Here is a 17,921-nt window from a genome sequence, read left to right on the forward strand (position 1 = left end):
ACAACCAGAAAGAAATATTGGAAATAAGGTGCCTCATATCCTTAAGTGCTGCAGGCTTTGCAGGGCTGAAATCCTGCCCAAAATCACATGGCCATTGTTTCCATGAGGGTTGTCAGATAAGTCAGCATATTGCAATCAGCATATCGTCTTCCTGATCTTACCCTGGCTGGCTGGCTGCCACTGTGTATCTGACCTTATCCTCTTTATTATTCTTTCTTACCTGGCTTTTGGCATGAAAGGAGCCCTCAAGGTGAATTACACAAATCACGTAAACAACACCGTCAGCCCGTAATCATTTAAATAAATAAGACAAACAGAACCAGTCTGACAGCAATATTAAAATGTCACAGGGGGGATCAAAAGAGTATCTGAAAACACAGCTGAAAATACAAGTGACATAGAGTCCTGTGCAGGTTTCCCCTGCCTGAGGTTGGTTAAAAGGAAGAGGAACATAACTGTGAAGGCTGACTGAAGCAACTCCCCCCCCCCCCCGACCCAAAGAAAGGAGAACATATTTTCTTAACTATTTTCCCTCCAGCTACTGTTTTTCCCAGCCCCAGATGTGGTAGAGATGGGGAACTTCAGGCTTTAGGGATGGATGTGGCCCCTCCAGACCACTCTATCTGGCCCTTGCGACACTATCCAGGTCACACCTTCTCCCTAGGCCACCACTGGCATTGCTCCATGCATTTAATTGACTTCAGCTGCAACAATGCCTTTGTGGTTCAGTATGCACCATACCTTTAAAAACACATACACCCCCCCCCCCAAAAAAGAGAATCCTGTGAACCGTTGTTTGTTATGGGTGCAGGAAACTGTAGCTTTGAAGGGGGTAAAGTACACTTCCCATGGGGTTTTTTTGGGGGGGTGCTTTAAAGATATGGCGTTGGCACAGCCTAGTTTGCTTGCCTGCGTGAAGATCTGAGTTTCGTCTTGCTGGAATGTAGCCTGGAATGTAGGGAAGGATTGAATCACCCCTGGAGAATCAGGCTTGTGGTCTGAGGCTGCTCTTGGATTCCAGCTGCCACTCAATTCTCAAATTGCTTCTGCAGTTAAGAGTGTTTATGCCCAGGGTCAGTTGTCCATACTCCTGTGAACTCCCACTTGGACTATGTGGTGCTGCCCTTAAAGATGGTCCAGAGACTGCAGCTACTGCAGAATGCAGAATGCAGATGCTAAATTGATAAGTGGAGCAGCCTTATGGGACCATGTGACACTGTCCTGAATGCACTGCACTGGCTGCGCATGAGCTACCAGGCACAATGCAAGGTGTTAGTTAAAGGTAAAGGTACCCCTGACCATGACATCCAGTCGTGGACGACTCTGGGGTTGTGCACTCATCTTACTCTATAGGCTGAGGGAGCTGGCATTTGTCCGCAGACAGCTTCCGGGTCATGTGGCCAGCATGACTAAGCCGCTTCTGGCGAACCAGAGCAGCGCATGGAAATGCTGTTTACCTTCCCGCCGGACGTGCTTTCGAACTGCTAGGTGGGCAGGAGCTGGGACCAAGCAATGGGAGCTCTAAAACCCTAATTGGCTTGGGACCCAAACACTTAAAAGGGTTACTTCCCCTCTACCAACTATCTCAAATCCTACAATTCGCAGGTGTGGCCTTATTGGTTGGCTCTGATCCCTGACAGGCCTTTTCTGTGGTGGCCCCCCATTTGTAGACTGCTCTCCCTGATGAGGTGCATCTGTCTCCATCATTAATAACTTTCAGGAGGAGTTTGAAAACATTGCTGTTCACCCAGGGAATTGCAAACCAAATAATCCTGATCCTGGCAACCCTGGAAACACTATTTCGGATAATGTTTGTTACTGTAAACTGCTTTTAGATGTTTTAAATTATAATTGTTTTTAAAATGTTTTAACTGTTTTAAAATATTTCTGCCTTTGTTTTAAGTTGTGTATGTGTTTGCCAGCCTAGCTTCTTTTGGGAGGAAGGGTAGAATACAAATTAATTAATAATTAAATAAAACAAACAAACAATAGTATAAACATAAGCATTGCATATATTACTCCATCCACTTTTCTGCCTCTGACACCCAGAAGGTTGCTCATGAGGATATGTGGCCCTGTGTGGGAAAAAGTATTCTCCACCTCTGGAAAAAAAACAAGACCCTATAGTTGTTCCCCTGCTGGGAGGGGAAGCATCTTGAGAGGGAGAGGGAGGTCTGATGAGAAAGCAGCTGAAGAGAAAACAAGCAAGGAGTTAACTACCCAGGACTCAGAACTGCATATAATTTGAGCGTCACATCTCCAAATGCCTTTTTGTACCATGACAGGCTAGTTGATGGGCATATTTGGGCAAGGAGCTCAGGAATGAGGGTGCTACCACTCAAAAGGTCCTGCTTACCTGAGGCAGGGTCTCAGGTGATGCCTGAGCAGCAGCAGAGACTAGTCCATAAGGACAAATGGGGTACTGCCGCACTACCTTCAGCCTGTTCTCAGCCAGCCCCCATCTGCCTGCCTTGTTGCTTTCAACCATTGACTCTGACCACCTAAAGGTAAAGGTAAAGGGACCCCTGACCATTAGGTCCAGTCGTGACCGACTCTGGGGTTGCAGTGCTCATCTCGCTTTATTGGCCGAGGGACCCGGCGTACAGCTTCCGGGTCATGTGGCCAGCATGACTAAGCCGCTTCTGGCGAACCAGAGCAGCGCATGGAAATGCCGTTTACCTTCCCGCTAGAGTGGTACCTATTTATCTACTTGCACTTTGACGTGCTTTCGAACTGCTAGGTTGGCAGGAGCAGGGACCGAGCAACTGGAGCTCACCCCGTCGTGGAGATTCGAACCGCCGATCAGCAAGTCCTAGGCTCTGTGGTTTAACCCACAGCGCCACCCGCGTCTGACCACCTACTGTTGGCCTTATACTATCAGTACAAAGCTATGGAAGAAGAGGCTTTTTGAAGTGCAAAGGGTCCATATTACCTAAGGCTTCCAAAATCAAAAGCGCCACTTTTGCATCAGCAATAGTAAATGGAATCCAGCAATACTCTTGGAGAATTCTTTGCAATCTTGTCATAGTTAGCAACCCGACAGCTCCATTCTGCATCTGCCCCATTTTAACACAACAACAGACACAAGCAACCCTTACTTACGTTTGCTCCTGAGTCAAACCTCTTCCACAAAAGACCAGAAATAAGAAAATACCAAGAAGATTCATGTTTGCCCTGAGCAGCTGAGACTGATGGGGAGACAAGCCTTTTGGTGTTCTGGTTGCCTGCAAGTCTGTAAATGGAATTTGCTAGCAAAATTTCTCTAAGTTAATCATTCATCAGATCTCTGGTATCTGAAGAGGATTTTCATTTCATCACAGAAAAATTCCCCTTCTCTATTCCAGAAAAAAATTAAGTTGGCTGGGTCAAACAGGAGCACCTAATTCGGAGATTTCATTTCTGTATGTCTTTAATCTTGTGCATACAGAGGAAGATATTGTCGAGGGAGACACTCCTTCCTCCCCAGAGAATACAAACCTTTTAGGAAGTAATGCAAGACCTTCCTCTTTTGAAAGGTTTGCAGAGATTGGCTGGAACATGATGCTTCATTTTGGTTTATCTTTTCTATGTCTAGCTTAATGTTGAGGCAACTGCGTTTTTTAAAAGTTAGATAATATGTCTCAGGATAAACTCAATGTATAAATAAAGATAAATAAAGATTACACAATTATTGAACTATCTAATAGTTGTCAACTGTGTTTTTTAAAAGTTAGAAAATATGTCTCAGGATAAACTCACTGTATAAATAAAGATTACACAATTATTGAACTGTCTAATAGTACCACACTAAACATATGTTTTTAAAAACACTAAACATGTTTTTTTAAAAACAACAACACAGTTGCTTAACATCCTTTATTCGTTGTTATTTTATGTATATGCCTTTTTAGAATTTGCTTGTTTATTTAAAACTAGGAAAGCCACTTTGATAACCTCCTTATTTCATTTCTCAATCCATCAAAAGGAGAAGTGGGGCTTTAAGCCTGCAGATCAAATGCAGCCCTCCACACTTACCGGTAGCTATCAGGCCCCTGGAACTGTTTCCAGCCACAACCACTTTCATCAGGCCATATCACCTCACCACACCCTGTTCCAGACCCTTCTTAATTGCTTTTGCCTGGCTGGAATGTGTCTTTGAAGTGTCATTATGCCTCTTACTTGACTGTATGCTGGTGAGTACTGTATGTGTAGAAACTTCTGGCTTCAGCATGGCTGGAAAATACCCTACCATATAAAGATAAGAATCATATCCATTGTTCTGCTCGCTTTTACATCTAGCCTCACCCACTTTTGTTTCCGATCTCATTCAGCACTGACATGTACATATCCAGAAGGTTGCCTGCAGTGAGAGAATATGGCCTCTGGGATTAAAAAGATTCCTTAAAGGTAAAGGTAAAGGAGCCCCTGACCATTAGGTCTAGTCACGGACGACTCTGGGGTTGCGGCGCTCATCTCACTTTACTGGGCGAGGGAGCCAGCGTACAGCTTCCAGGTCATGTGGCCAGCATCACTAAGCTGCTTCTGGCAAACGAGAGCAGCACACGGAAATGCCGTTTACCTTCCCGCCAGAGAGGTACCTATTTATCTACTTGCACTTTGATATGCTTTCGAACTGCTAGGTTAGCAGGAGCAGGGACCGAACAACGGGAGCTCACCCCGTCGCAGGGATTTGGACCGCCAACCTTCTGATCAGCAAGCCCTAGCCTCTGTGGTGTAACCAACAGTGCCACCTGCGTCCAAAAAGATTCCTTTGTTTAGTTGTGTCCAACTCTTCGTGACCCCTTGGACCGGAGCACGCCAGGCACTCCTGTCTTCCACTGCCTCCCACAGTTTGATCAAAAAAAGATTCCTTACTACTGCCTATATATTGATGCTGGAACCTTACTTCCAGTAAAACCTAGAGCCATTATTGCCACACTGTGTGCAGTATCTAGGACACACTAACATGCCAGGCTGTGTTAACACCATACAGTTAGAGCATGTGATTCCCCCTAAAGAATCCTGGGAACTGTAGTTTGTTAAGGATGCTGGGAATGGTAACTCCATAAGAGGTAAAGTGCAGTTCCCAGGATTCTTTGGGGGAGCCATGTGCTTTAAACGTATGTTGTCTGAGCATCTAAATAAAGTTTGTGAATAAACTCTGGAGTGAGTTTTTGTTTGAAAGAACCATGGACTGTGATATGAGCTGAACAGAGGGACCCTTTCCCTTAATTCTAAGATCGTATGGCCATACCCACCCACCCCAGCAGCAATTTTGCACTTGCCTTCATTTTGTGGATGTTAGACTTTTAGTGTAAGAACAAAGTTGGTATTGTAAGCTTGCTGTCTTCTGCTTTTTTAAATATAGTATAACTGTGTAGACATGTGCCTCTGTAGATGTCTGTCTTTGATTTGTGCACGCTAAGTGGAATGTCCTAGGAAAACAGATGTTATGCAAGATTTTGCAAGTTTAAACAAATACTTTAACCAACATTTACAGGAAAGACTGTTTGCAAAAGAAATCATTGACCAATGAAATCATACCCATACCCTTCACACTTAGCAGGAGGTCACTCCTCCCTCCCATCTGAAAAGTAAGAAAGTTATCCCTTGTCATGTGCAAAGAGAGGAGTCATCCTAGCTTTCTTGGGGCTCCCTCACATGTTAGAAAAATATTATGTGGAAGAAAGAAAATCCAAACACATGGGACACCATACTCAGGAATGGGAGATCTATTGTAAACAATACTGTATTTGATAATATAGTGCTACAAAGTGCAACAAAATGTTGCAGCATGGAACCACCACAAAAATTTGTTGTGTGAAATCCTTCAGGCCCATGCATTCCAGAAACCAGAGGTAGCTTGTGAGGTGAGCAAAAACAGTGGCATCCTCCCACCACCAGCACTGCTGCACACGATACGGATCTCCTTCACTGTTGTTGTGATTATCGCCCTGTTGTTCGATATAGTCTAAGTGTAGGCTCTGAAAGGCCTTTAAAAAAAAATTAACCTCAAGCTTCTTTATTTATTAATTTTTATTGAATTTTACAAGAAAAGAAAAAGAAACAAAAAACAATACATAACACTGTAAACACATTTATATACATGTTTTCCAAAATGCAAACTAAAAAAGAAAATACTTTTCATAACCAATAATATTACCAAATTGATGCCTGAAACATTACAATATATAAATCTTAGTTAAAATATTATAAAAGGCCTTCATGTGGCAACCACATTGCTGAAGTTAAACAGGTCTCAGCCTGCTCAGTGCCTAGATGGAGTAGCCTGATGTATGCACCCTTGTAAGTAATAAATAATAACTATATATGCTTACTTACAAATCAGTATTATCACAGAAACTAATTACTTGTTACAGCAATTAATTTCTGTTGCTGATCATTAATGCATAGATTAAAAAATAGGGAACTCTCTCCACATGAGCCAATCTGGACTCTGCAATCATCCATCTGAGGCCCTTCTTCATCTGCCCCATAGGAAGTTCAGAGTGTGAAAGCACAAGATTTGGCCTTTTCAGTGGTGGGCCCTTTCCAGTGAGGCACACTTGGTGCCGTCTTAATCCGTCTTTAGGCACCAGGTAAATACTTTTATTTTCCCATGGCCCTTAACTTTGGCCCATAATTTGAAGGGTAGCATGGTTCTGCCTTTGTTCGGCATAGCTATGTTTTTTTATATTTTTATGGGATGTTTTTACTGGCTTTAAAGGAAATGTAGTAGTGTACTGAAATTTCAGGACATTTTAGAATTTCCAACATCTCTTGCCCATCCTTTAGCCTTTCACTATGAATTAGACCCTTAGGCACCACCCCTTCCTTCAGAATGAGTATTTATAGTTCATCACAAGCTGAACATGAGATTGCAGAGTGATGAGACTGCAAAAAAAGACAAATGTGATTTTTAAGTTGCATGAACAGCTACATAGTTGGCCTAAGACCTATAAAGCCCTATATGACTTACTGTAGGTCCAGGCTATCTGAAATACCATATTCCCTCACATGTGTTGTTTCAGGGGGGAAATAGGTAAATAATAATTTATATGCTGCTCATCTAACTGGGTTGCCTCAGCCACGCTGGGCTACTTCCGACAAATTAAAACACAGTAAGACATCAAACATTAGAAAATAATGTGTTATATATAATCAAATATCGAGAGAGAGAACATGTTCTGTACAACACTTTTCCCAAACAGAGGGTCTGCATTTTGCAAGCAGCCTTCCGAGGCTTCGCCCTGAAAGGCCCCTTATACGTGTGTTGAAATAAATAGGTAAAGGTAAAGGACCCCTGACAGTTAAGTCCAGTCGCAAACAACTCTGGGGTTGCGGCACTCATCTCGTTTTATTAGCCACAGCGCCACCCACGTGTTGAAATAAATACAAATAAACAAAACAACAGTGCCAGCCTATATACAAGCCTCCTCTGAGGTAACTCCTATTGAGTTAAATGGGGCTTACTCCAAAGTAAGTGGATCCAACATTGCAGCCCCATTTAACTCAACAAGACTTGCCTCTAGAGGGGGCTAGTTAGTTATAAGAGCCATAGTAAGAGACGCGGAAACAGTAGGCGGGGACATTGACAATAAAAGGCGGGAAAGCGCCCAACGACCTAAATCTGGGCGAAGAACAGTTAAAAAGAGACAGCGAGGGGGCGGGGCGGGGGCGTGTCACTGCGGGAGGCCCCGCCCCCGCGCTCCAACCCTCTCTCTCCTTTTCAAGCCGTCAAAGATGGCGTCGCCGGGCTGTTAAAAGGATCCGCTTGTCAACGTGAGGCAAATCCTCACCGGCGAGCGCTGAGCCGCCGCCTTCCTGTTTAATTTCCATCAAGTTTCAAAACTGGAGGGAAGAAGGAAAGGGGAAGACGGTCGAGAAGACATTTATATAAAAGCGAGCCGGGCCACGAGCGAGCCCGGCAGCGGCTGCCCCGCAAGCCCTCGATGTTAGCCGTGACGGTGAGGCTCGGCCCGCGCCCTGAGGGGTTGCCATGGCGACGGGAGTAATCAAAGCGGCGCCCTCAGGGAACGCAGGCGGGAATTGGCCGTTGGGCGGCTGCCGTTGAGTGGCTTCGTCCCTTCAGCGCATCCAAGGGGAAAGGAGGAGTCGGGACGCCCTTACTCTCTTTGGGGAGGTGTGTGGGGTGTCGGACCTCAGGGCCCCCACACAGGTTAAGGGAAGGAGGAAGGATTAGTTTATTTTCTCTCTCTCTCTCTCTCTTTCTAGATATTTGATTATTTGGCATTCTGTTGACTTTTAGAAGTAAGTGGATGGGATGTTTTTTTAAAATGTGTTTCTCTTTCCTCATGGTTTTAATGTATCTAAGTGGGCTTTATTGTATGTCTGGTTCTAAGTGGTTTAGGGTTGCCGTGGGCAGGATCATTATACTGTAAATCGCCCTGTGCTCCTCAATTAATTAATTAATCAATAATAAACAACGGGCAACTTTGATAAATAATAAATAAATAATTTCTATCCCACACACTTTCAGCATAAATTTATGTTTTAACAGGGTGAATGGTAAGAGTAGTTTCAGGGGGGTGGGGCCAGAGGAAGAAAAGGAACGTAATAAGCTCTGACCTTTCCTTTTAAAACAGAAAGAAGCTCCGGTTGTGTGCACTTGTCACATATGCGATGACAAGTATTACTTTGAGTGTTCATTTGTTAAGGTTTCGTTTTTGTTTTAAGTGTAAGTAAAGGTAAAGGGACCCCTGACCATTAGGTCCAGTTGTGGCCGACTCTGGGGTTGCGGCACTCATCTCGCTTTACTGGCCCAGGCAGCCGGCGTACAGCTTCTGAGTCATGTGGCCAGCATGACTAAGCCACTTCTGCCGAACCAGAGCAGCGCACGGAAACGCCGTTTACCTTCCCGCTGGAGCGGTACCTATTTATCTACTTGCACTTTGACGTGCTTTCGAACTGCTAGGTTGGCAGGAGCAGGGACCGAGCAACGGGAGCTCATCCCATTGTGGGGATTCAAACTGCCGACCTTCTGATCAGCAAGTCCTAGGCTCTGTGGTTTAACCCACAGCGCCACCCGCGTCCCTTCTGTTTTAAGTGTACCTGGTTATAATTGTTTTATCTGTAAATTGCCTTGAGATGGTGATTTAAAAGGTGATTAATAAATCAATAATAATAGTTCCTACTGAGAAAACAGACCTACTGAAAATAATGAGCATAACTTACTTAGATCTGTTATTTTCAGTGGGTGTCCTCAGTGTAGAACTTAGCTGAATACAACCAAATCCTTTAAAATAAAGCACACTACATGTCTTCCAGGGTTGCAGACAGAATACAGTCGTACCTTGGAAGTCAAACGGAACTTCAAAACGTTCAGAAACCAAAGCGCAGCTTCCGATTGGCTGCAGGAAACTCCTGCAGCCAATTTGAAGCCGCGGAAGCCCTGTCGGACATTTGGGTTCCAAAGAATGTTTGCAAACCAGAACACTCACAGGTTTGCAGCATTTGGGAGCCAAAAGGTCCGAGTACCAGTGGGTGTATGACTGTAGTAACAAAGAGAGAAGTGCAATTTAAAAATAATGTTCATAATAAAAAATACTCGCATTACATGTCAGTCTTCTTTTTTAAAAATAATCATAATAATTTCATTGCATATCAGTGCAATTTAAATATGATTATCCTATACCACTGTTTCTATGTCTTGCTTAATAAATAAATAAATAAATAAATGACTATGATAAATAATAATAATAGAAAAATATTATTATGACCTTCCTTTTTCAAAAATCCTTTAAAGTAGAGATTTTTATCCCAGTCTGTGTCTTGGATTTGAAATTGTTTTTACTGTTGATTTATTATTGGTGTTTTTATTGTTACTTTCTTCAAGGTGTTTCTTGGGAAGCTATTCATAAATGAAATGCAATAATAATGCACACTAATGTAGCAAATTAAAACAACAAATTCAAGCAACAGCAGCCCTATTTTCTACCCAACTTTCTTGGTAATCCAGAAAAGATGAGGAACCCCACCCACAGGGGAGAATGAACTAAAGCTCCCGCTGAACTGAGTCAGGTTTACCTGAGTATAGTATAGCACAGTTAAGAATCTCCAATGCAATCTACAGTGCATGTCTATTCAGGAGTAAGAACCATGGAGTGCAAGGAATTTATTGTCAATATGCGAGCATAGGATTGCAAGCCTTTCATGACAGACGTTTCATTGGTGAACAGACAGCATGCTAAGAGCTCGAGGCTGGTGTCTAGTTCTCAATTTCTTATGTAAAAAATTTAAATAGAGCAGCATGATTAAAAGAAGCAGTTCTTTTTAAGGATAGTAAATAAGCTGCCTCAATAAGGTACTTGTTCTGCACACCAATATAATCACAGGGCTACCCTATTTCATACATCACAATGACCAGAAGCAACAGCATTTTCTCTGTTTAAAAATGTTGTTTTTGCACAAGGGGCTTTAATATTTAATATTTCATTCATGCCACACATGAATGAAAAACTGGGGATTTCCCACCCCAGAATAAGTGAAAACATGCACTACAAGAGGGAAACTGCCCTGTATGAAGCACAATAACATCATGTCCAGTCCAACACTGTTTTGATACAAGATGCTGTTAAACATAGCACCCCTATGCTAATAATACACATATAAATGAATAAAGAACTGGAGGTGTGCAGCCCCAAATAAGCTTTGGGCCACTGCAAATCCTACTCACACTCCAAAAAAAGCTTCCTCTAGGAAATGCCTTTGTATCACATGTGGCCCAATGCTTCTTGAAGAATGATTGGGATAAAGATATAATAAATAATCTGCCCTTCTTTCAAGTGCCACATTGTTGGGGGAGGCTGTTCATGTTTCCCAGCTTCTTCAACCTCTCTGCTTTGAGCGTTTCATGTCTTCCATATTTTGGAGACAATCTACTTCTAGGAGTGTGTGGGATTGTGATGTACAATATGGTGATTGTTGTCCAACATCATATGGATATGAAAACAAAGTTCTGTCTGAAGTTACATTGGCTTGTTTTATAAAGCATCATCAAAAAGACAGCTCTTAAAAAAATAAGCTACTCTGAGTGATGTGTCTTTTAATGATGCTTTCAGTAAACAAGGATAAAGAGCAGTATCAAACGAGTCTGAAGTATTTAACCACCAACCACAATGTTAAATAGCTAGGAAAGAAAAAGTGAAGATGAAAGAAAGATAATATGTGGGCAGATTAAACAAATCAATGAAGCTGTTTGCAGGATATGTAGGATTATGAGTATTAAAATCTAGGTGAAATAAATTAGAGCATGTATGACAAAAGGGTTTTTGTCAACCGAGCTCTATTCAGCAGGGCTTTTTTTTTCAGCCGGAAGTTGCCAGAACACAGTTCTTGCACCTCTCAGGTGAACACCTTTGCCATTCTAAGAGAACAAGGGAGGTGTTCATTGTAAGTTCCAGCATCTCTTTTTCTAGAAAATAGCACTGCTACTCAGAGTAAACCCATTGAAATTAATGCATCTAAGTTACTTTTGTCCATTATTTTCAATAGTTCTACACTGAGTGGGATTAGCATTGGCTAAAACCCAAAAAATTACTCTTTTTTTGAATTTTCTTTTTCATCTCAGCCTCACAATGTTAGTTTTGTTAGTTATACAAGTGTTTAAGAAGCTAGTTAAAATAATAAATGTGCTATTCTTACCTTATAAAGAACCCATTGTTTCCAAGTGTTGCAGAGAGATTAAAAGATCATTCAGTCCTTGCCTGCAGACTCACAATCTAATAGACATGTATGAAAAAGAATGGGTAGGGGAAAGGAAAGAAGCAAATTTAGGCACCAGTTCTTGATGTTCTTGTTCTCTCAGCATTAATACTATATTTCAGGCATGTCCAACAGGTCAATAGTGATCTACTGGTTGATCCCGGGGTGTTCCTGGTCAGTCTATGGAGTTGGACATCCCTGCTGTATTTGATCTGGAAAACTGAGCCTCCCTGCCTTTACATTCACACAAATAAGAAGCCTTTGGCAGAGACCAATTGGCTGTGCACACTCAGGGCAACTGGCAGTTGGAGCTTAGTGTTATTTCTGCCAGAGAGGACAGAAGCAAGCTCTGTGCCGCTTCTCCTTCTGCAGCCAATGAATTGGGCCACATTCATTTCTCTTTTGCCATGATGTGCTTCCTAGGAGAGGGGGCACGGGTGGCACTTATGTCTAAACCACTGAGCATCTTGGGCTTGCTGATCAGAAGGTTGGTAGTTCAAATCTGCACGACAGGGTGAGCTCCTGTTGCTCTGTCCCAGCTTCTGCCAACCTAGCAGTTCAAAAGCATACCAGTGCAAGTAGATAAATAGGTACCTCTGCCATGGGAAGGGAAACAGCATTTCTGTATACTCTAGCTTCCGTCATGGTGTTCTGTTGCACCAGAAGTGGTTTAGTCATGCTGGCCACATGACTCAGAAAGCAGTCTGTGGACAAACACTGGCTTCCTTGGTCTGAAGTGAGATGAGCGCCACACCCCATAGTCGCCTTTGACTGAACCTAACCGTCCAGAGGTCATTTACCTTTTGCCTTACCTGCTTCCTAGGAGACAAGAGGTATGGTCTTCCCTGGCCATTGGATCCCTGACTGGTGGCAGAGGTTAAAGTGTACTTTCCTTTCCTTCTGCAGACTCATAGCAGCAGAGAATGTTAGGGAGAAGTACCTTAGCGTAGCAGTTTAATAAACAATGGCCTTAGTTTTAAGTTAGCTTTGGCCAATATGACTGGTTTAGGTATTCTTGGGAAGGCAATGTGTTACGTAGCACAGGGTATTACATATAATGCACACAGAGGGACACACATGCTGGGCACAAAACACTCTTAGGTGTAGACTTCCACCCTACAAATCTCAGTTTTAGTTGTTTGTTCTCTGGTGTGTGTGTGTGTGTGTGTGTGTGTGTGTGTGTGTTTACCATTTGTCATCTGTTTGCCTCCCATTTTGCTGAAACAGTTAAGGAGAAAACAGGCCTGATGTTTGCCATTCATGTTTATAACTGTAATAGGCAGGCAACTGACAATACTCTTCCTCAAGAAAGTAGTTGTAGGTGGAGGAATCTCTAAGGTAGTTTGCTTCTTTGGCTGGTTTTCTTATCCTACAACTCTAACAGAAACTGTTCATATAAGCTAAAGTGTTTCTGCACTAGTGGGGGTGGGGTGGGAAACCACAGCTTCCTGAAAGCAAACTGAGGACGTGGTAAGTAAGCAAAGATAGAAGGCATGAAATTTGAGTTAGCTCTGGCTGCCTACTAGGCAAGTTGCACTGAGGGACGTGTGCACTAGTGGCTTTCCTTATTATTTTTTGGTTTATCCTCATTTTTAAAGTTCATTTTGTAAGTCACTTTGAGTTTGAAAGAACAGTTAAAAATAAGGATGAATAATGAGAGTTGTAAAAGCTCTGAAAGAAAGTTTCTTTAATGTTCATTTAACATAACCAATAATTAAGATCTGTAGATTACATTTGAGCAGCTATATGAATATTTTTATGCCCTTGGAAACGATTTAAAGAGGATCTTGTGTTTGTCTGCTTGTAGCTTTTCACCTAATACTATGCAGCATTCTGTGCAATAAGGAAAGGCCAGCCACAAAGAGCACCACTTAGAAAGAGACTGTTGTCTTCATCTCGAACTCGGAGTCCAATGTCTACTGTGAGTTCAAGCAGCAGGTCACCATCTCCATTGAGCAGACGAGGTATTCCAGCTACTTATCTGACAAAGGGGAAAAGGCGTCAAGGAAATGCACCTGAAGAAAGTGATACAGGAATTCCCTCTGAATCCTCTATTGGACAAGGTATAGTAGTTAATAGCATTTTAAACTATACATTTTTGACATTTAGATCTAGACATATGCCCTGATTTTATTTTATTTTGGTGGGGGAACAATAGAATATGGCTTTTGAACTAGCTTTTATTTCTTGATTGTTTGATAACTATGTATTCCACTATAGAGCACGGTATTTCCAGGCACCTCAACAAATTATAAAAATAAAAACAGGAATACTAAGATAAAATTTCATATAATAATAACACAGGGAAAAAAGAGTTAAAGACAGGAAATAACACAATGCCTTGTTTCAACTGGCATGAAAATGACATCAACAGAAGGTACCAGGTGATGCTCCCTAGGAAGAGCATTCCAGAAACTAATATCTATTTAGAGCATTTTGTAGATAATGAGAGCACAACATGTTCTCGGGCAGGTGCAGCTGAGTGTGTTTAGAGGTGCCAGAGGGCCCACTAGAGAGTTCTTTTGTTCAGAACCGGAGGTCCTTCTCCATGTGCCCCATCCAAAAGAAGGTCAGAGGTTGGTGACACAGGAGAGGAGCTTTTCAGTTGTCCCAGCACACCTTGCCCAAAACCATGGCATGTTTTAATGTGGCAGCAAAAAGTTGTTGAAGTCAGCACCAGGCAGGGCACACTGAGAAGAACATGGTTGGTGGAAGGACCCTGAGTGAGTGACTGGGAGAAGAAAGGAAAGAGGTGGGAGGATCCACCATTTTCTGTGTGAGACAAGAGTTAAGAGCTACCTTTGAGAGAAGACTTTCTCTATTTTTGTTTTTGTTAGATTAGTTTCTTTTATCTTGCTGTATTATTTGGAACTCTGTCCCTACTCTCCACATTAATGGATGGTGGAGAAGTTAGCATAGTGCTTATAGAGAGGAGCAATGCTGGGTGGTTGGACTTGCCATGGTGGAGAACTTAGCTGCACCCATGTGGGTGGTAAGCTGCAGGCAGCAGTTTTCCCACCAGCAATAATTCACAGAAAGCTCTGAAAGGGGGCATTCTAGGCCAAAGACAAAGACTGGCAGCTTTGGAACATAGGATCTGGGTATGTTCATGTTGGGATAAGTGTTCTGTCAGGGTATGCCTGCTTGGTTTCAGTTGGAAGTGAAATCTAAGCATTAGGCCAAAAGGTTTCATGGAAAAGTAATTTTTAAGAATGCCTTTAAAGTAAGAGATGTTCAGGAAGAGAGTTCAGGAGAAGAAGTGAGGGGAAATGGAAGGAACCATAAAAAACAGAAAAAGAATTATTGAAAGATAATACCCTTCTTTGAAAAGACAATTACTGAACTTTTAAAACAGGGATGGAGAACCTGTGGCCCTTCAGATGTTTTGCCCTGCAGCTACTATCACCCCTGACTTTTGACCATACTAGCTGGGGCTAGTAGGAATCAGAGTCTAATGATATCTGGAGGGCTACATGTTAGGCACTCCTATTGTAAAGAGACATGATAATGGAAAGCAAAGGGGACAAATGGCAAGTTTGATGGTCAATAAACATAAACCATTATGAGGTTCATGATGGAAGTGTCAGTATCCAAAGTTATTAGCTCAGTGATAGAAACAACTCACTAATAGGTTTGCTTTGTCATACTACATATTTTATGAACATGCTAAAAGCACTTTTTAATGCAATCAGATATTTTGTCCTTTATGACAAAACTTTCAGTTGAATGCTTTTCTTTCTATTATTGTATTGTCACACACAGCAACACCTTATTGTTCATTTCAGATGACAACTGTATCAGTCCAGGTATCAGATACATAACTGAGACTCTTATCAAGAAGCTGTCCAAACAGGAAAATCTGGCACGCGTAACTACTCTAAATCTTTCCCTTGCCAAAGATGGGGGAAAGAAGTTTAAGGTATAATGTTTATTATTATTTTTCCTCTCACCTTTCTCCCTGATGGGACTCAGGGGAATGTCACACTTGTGTCTATTCACCTAGAACAAAAAATTTGCTGCATATAGAGCTACCACTGCACATTCCAATTTGCCTACAAAAACTACCCATAGAGTCCTTGACTTTATATCATGCCTTTTAAAAAGTATACAGTCGAATTTTTTATACTATATATTGCTGGTACTCCCTGTTCCAATGACTTGCTTCTGGGGCTATTTATCAAGGCAAATTATCCAGACCAGAAGAAGTGAATTCCCTAGCTTAGAGGTTTTATCTAAAAGCAATAACCTTTCTACAGCCCAAACAAGGGTGGAAAACCAGGCTCTCCAGAATTTATATCGAGTAGTCAATGCAGAGCATTCATACAAATTGCAAATCACAGAGGCTGATGTTCTACACCTTTATTTCCTTCTGTGCCTGAAGAGAGTAGTGTAAACAAAAAGACTCCTAGTGAGTTCACTTGGCTGGATCCCATTCTGAGAGGGCAGGAGGCTCCCCAAATAAGTCCTGACACCATTTTAATAAACTAAATACAATAGCATATTTCACATTTCATTGTAGACCAGGAGTTGCTAGTATGCCCTATATATGTGGGACTAAAACTCCCATCGGCCCCAGCCAGCATGGCCAATGGTAAGGGATAATGGGAACATCTAGAGGAGGTACCATGTTGGCTATCTCTGCAGTAAACCATAGTTAATGGTTTACCCTGAATATTGTTTCCCACTAGCACATGGAGAAAACAAAATAAACCCGTGACTTAGCATTATGTCCCTGATTAAAGGACCCCAGTCAGTAAGCCAAGAACAAACCATGGCTCCAGTTCCTGATTTTGGGGGTAGTATAACAAAGCATCATCCCTGATTTGAATGTAAAGCTACACCAGCAATTTGTTTCCTTCTAGCATGAGTTGGAAAGAGCAAAAATTGGCCAAGATCAGCACATTCACAGCAAACCATTGACTATAGTTTTCCAGGAAGTGTGAATAAGACAATTGGAAGAAAAAATAAAATGTGGTGTCCTGTTGAAGAGAATTAGACACAGCTTAAAATAACTTTAATTCAATTGAGTTCATTTGCTTAAAATGATGAGTAACCACATGGGTGTAGCCAAAGGTTTGTAGGGGAGGGAAGGTGCCCCTGCCCCAATTCAAATAAGTAAATAAAAATATTTAACTAACTAACCAATTGCATCACAAATAACTTGGTTCTGCGCCCCCCCCCCCAACACAAAGTCTGCCACCCTAAAATAAATCGTGGCTATGCCCAAAGGTAAGCAGAAAACCTAGTAATGATGTCTTTCTTTGTCAGTATCAGACTGAGATAAAGCTGGTTTTTTACAACCGTTTTACATCTCCGAATTTGGCCACTTGAGAAGCTGCCTCCAAATATTTAAGATGCTCAAAATAAGTTTTTAAATGCCTCTTGGGTGAAACTTTAAAAAAAAATTAAAATCAGTTGGTACAATTACACTCAATTATTAATCTCAGTTGATAGCATGATTAATTGTTTGTCAGCATGGCTCTGAAAAATAGAAGGCCACTGTTTTATCTCACTGTCAACACTATTCTAGTAGTTTTATATCTTGTGTATATTTTCAGTACCTAGAAAATCTCGAGAAGTGTGGTAAACTCGAGGTCCTCAATCTCAGTAACAATCTGATTGAGAAGATTGAAAAACTAGACAAACTTTTAAAGCTACGTGACCTCAATCTATCATTCAACAAAATATGGTAAGCAAGATTATAGCAAAATACTGTTTTCTTAGTATGATGCATTAAAAGATTCATTGTTGCAAAATGTTGCTACATTGGGATTGTGAACCATGAAACAGGAACAGCTTCCACCAAAGAGAGAACTAAAAATAACCCAGGCTGTAGGAGTCTGTAGCTCTAGTGCTTTTGTTTTGGTCCTGGTACTTTTTTAGCAAAGCACCTTTCATAATTTGATGCAGAAATGGCATCAAGGTATTAAAATCCTTCATGATTGTAGAGGTAGAACATGGGAAGCTGTATTATGCCACATTCTATACCACATTGGTTGTGTTCCTGCTCACTCTGGATATGTAAGTTATACCTTGGAAGTCGTACAGAATCCATTCTGGAAGTCCATTTGACTTCCAAAACATTCAAAAACCAAAGCGTAGCTTCCGATGTGTTATTGTGGGGTCCAAAGTCCCCATGGCCCCTAGGAATTGGCTCCTTTAGTGGTCAGTGGACTAGGGGGACTAGGCTAGTCCCCTAAATGTTCCCCTGGTGCCTC

General features: G+C 41.9%; 2 protein-coding genes across 5 annotated transcripts in view; one reads left to right on the forward strand and one right to left on the reverse strand.

Annotated features, from left to right (window-relative positions):
* C5 (complement C5) overlaps positions 1-3,446 on the reverse strand; it is a 76,330-nt gene extending 72,884 nt beyond the window's left edge. The window contains exon 1 of one of the 2 annotated variants that reach the window (XM_079961899.1): positions 3,103-3,446. In XM_079961899.1, coding sequence (XP_079818025.1) covers positions 3,103-3,167 — 65 coding nt within the window. In that variant the 5' untranslated portion in view covers positions 3,168-3,446. The remainder of the gene's footprint in view (positions 1-3,102) is intronic. The other variant, XM_079961898.1, reaches the window with a different exon arrangement.
* Positions 3,447-7,706: 4,260 nt separating this feature from the next.
* The window catches only part of CNTRL (centriolin), a 60,903-nt gene continuing 50,688 nt past the window's right edge, over positions 7,707-17,921 (forward strand). Inside the window, exons 1-5 of one of the 3 annotated variants that reach the window (XM_079961885.1) lie at positions 7,707-7,946; positions 8,215-8,250; positions 13,511-13,766; positions 15,489-15,622; positions 17,262-17,392. In XM_079961885.1, the coding sequence (XP_079818011.1) occupies positions 13,616-13,766; positions 15,489-15,622; positions 17,262-17,392 (416 nt within the window). In that variant the 5' untranslated portion in view covers positions 7,707-7,946; positions 8,215-8,250; positions 13,511-13,615. Of the gene's footprint in view, positions 7,947-8,056; positions 8,251-13,510; positions 13,767-15,488; positions 15,623-17,261; positions 17,393-17,921 lie in introns of those variants that run through there. The other 2 variants (XM_079961884.1, XM_079961886.1) reach the window with 2 other exon arrangements.

Source organism: Podarcis cretensis, assembly GCF_951804945.1.
Source record: "Podarcis cretensis genome assembly, chromosome: Z".
NCBI classification, from domain to species: domain Eukaryota; kingdom Metazoa; phylum Chordata; class Lepidosauria; order Squamata; family Lacertidae; genus Podarcis; species Podarcis cretensis.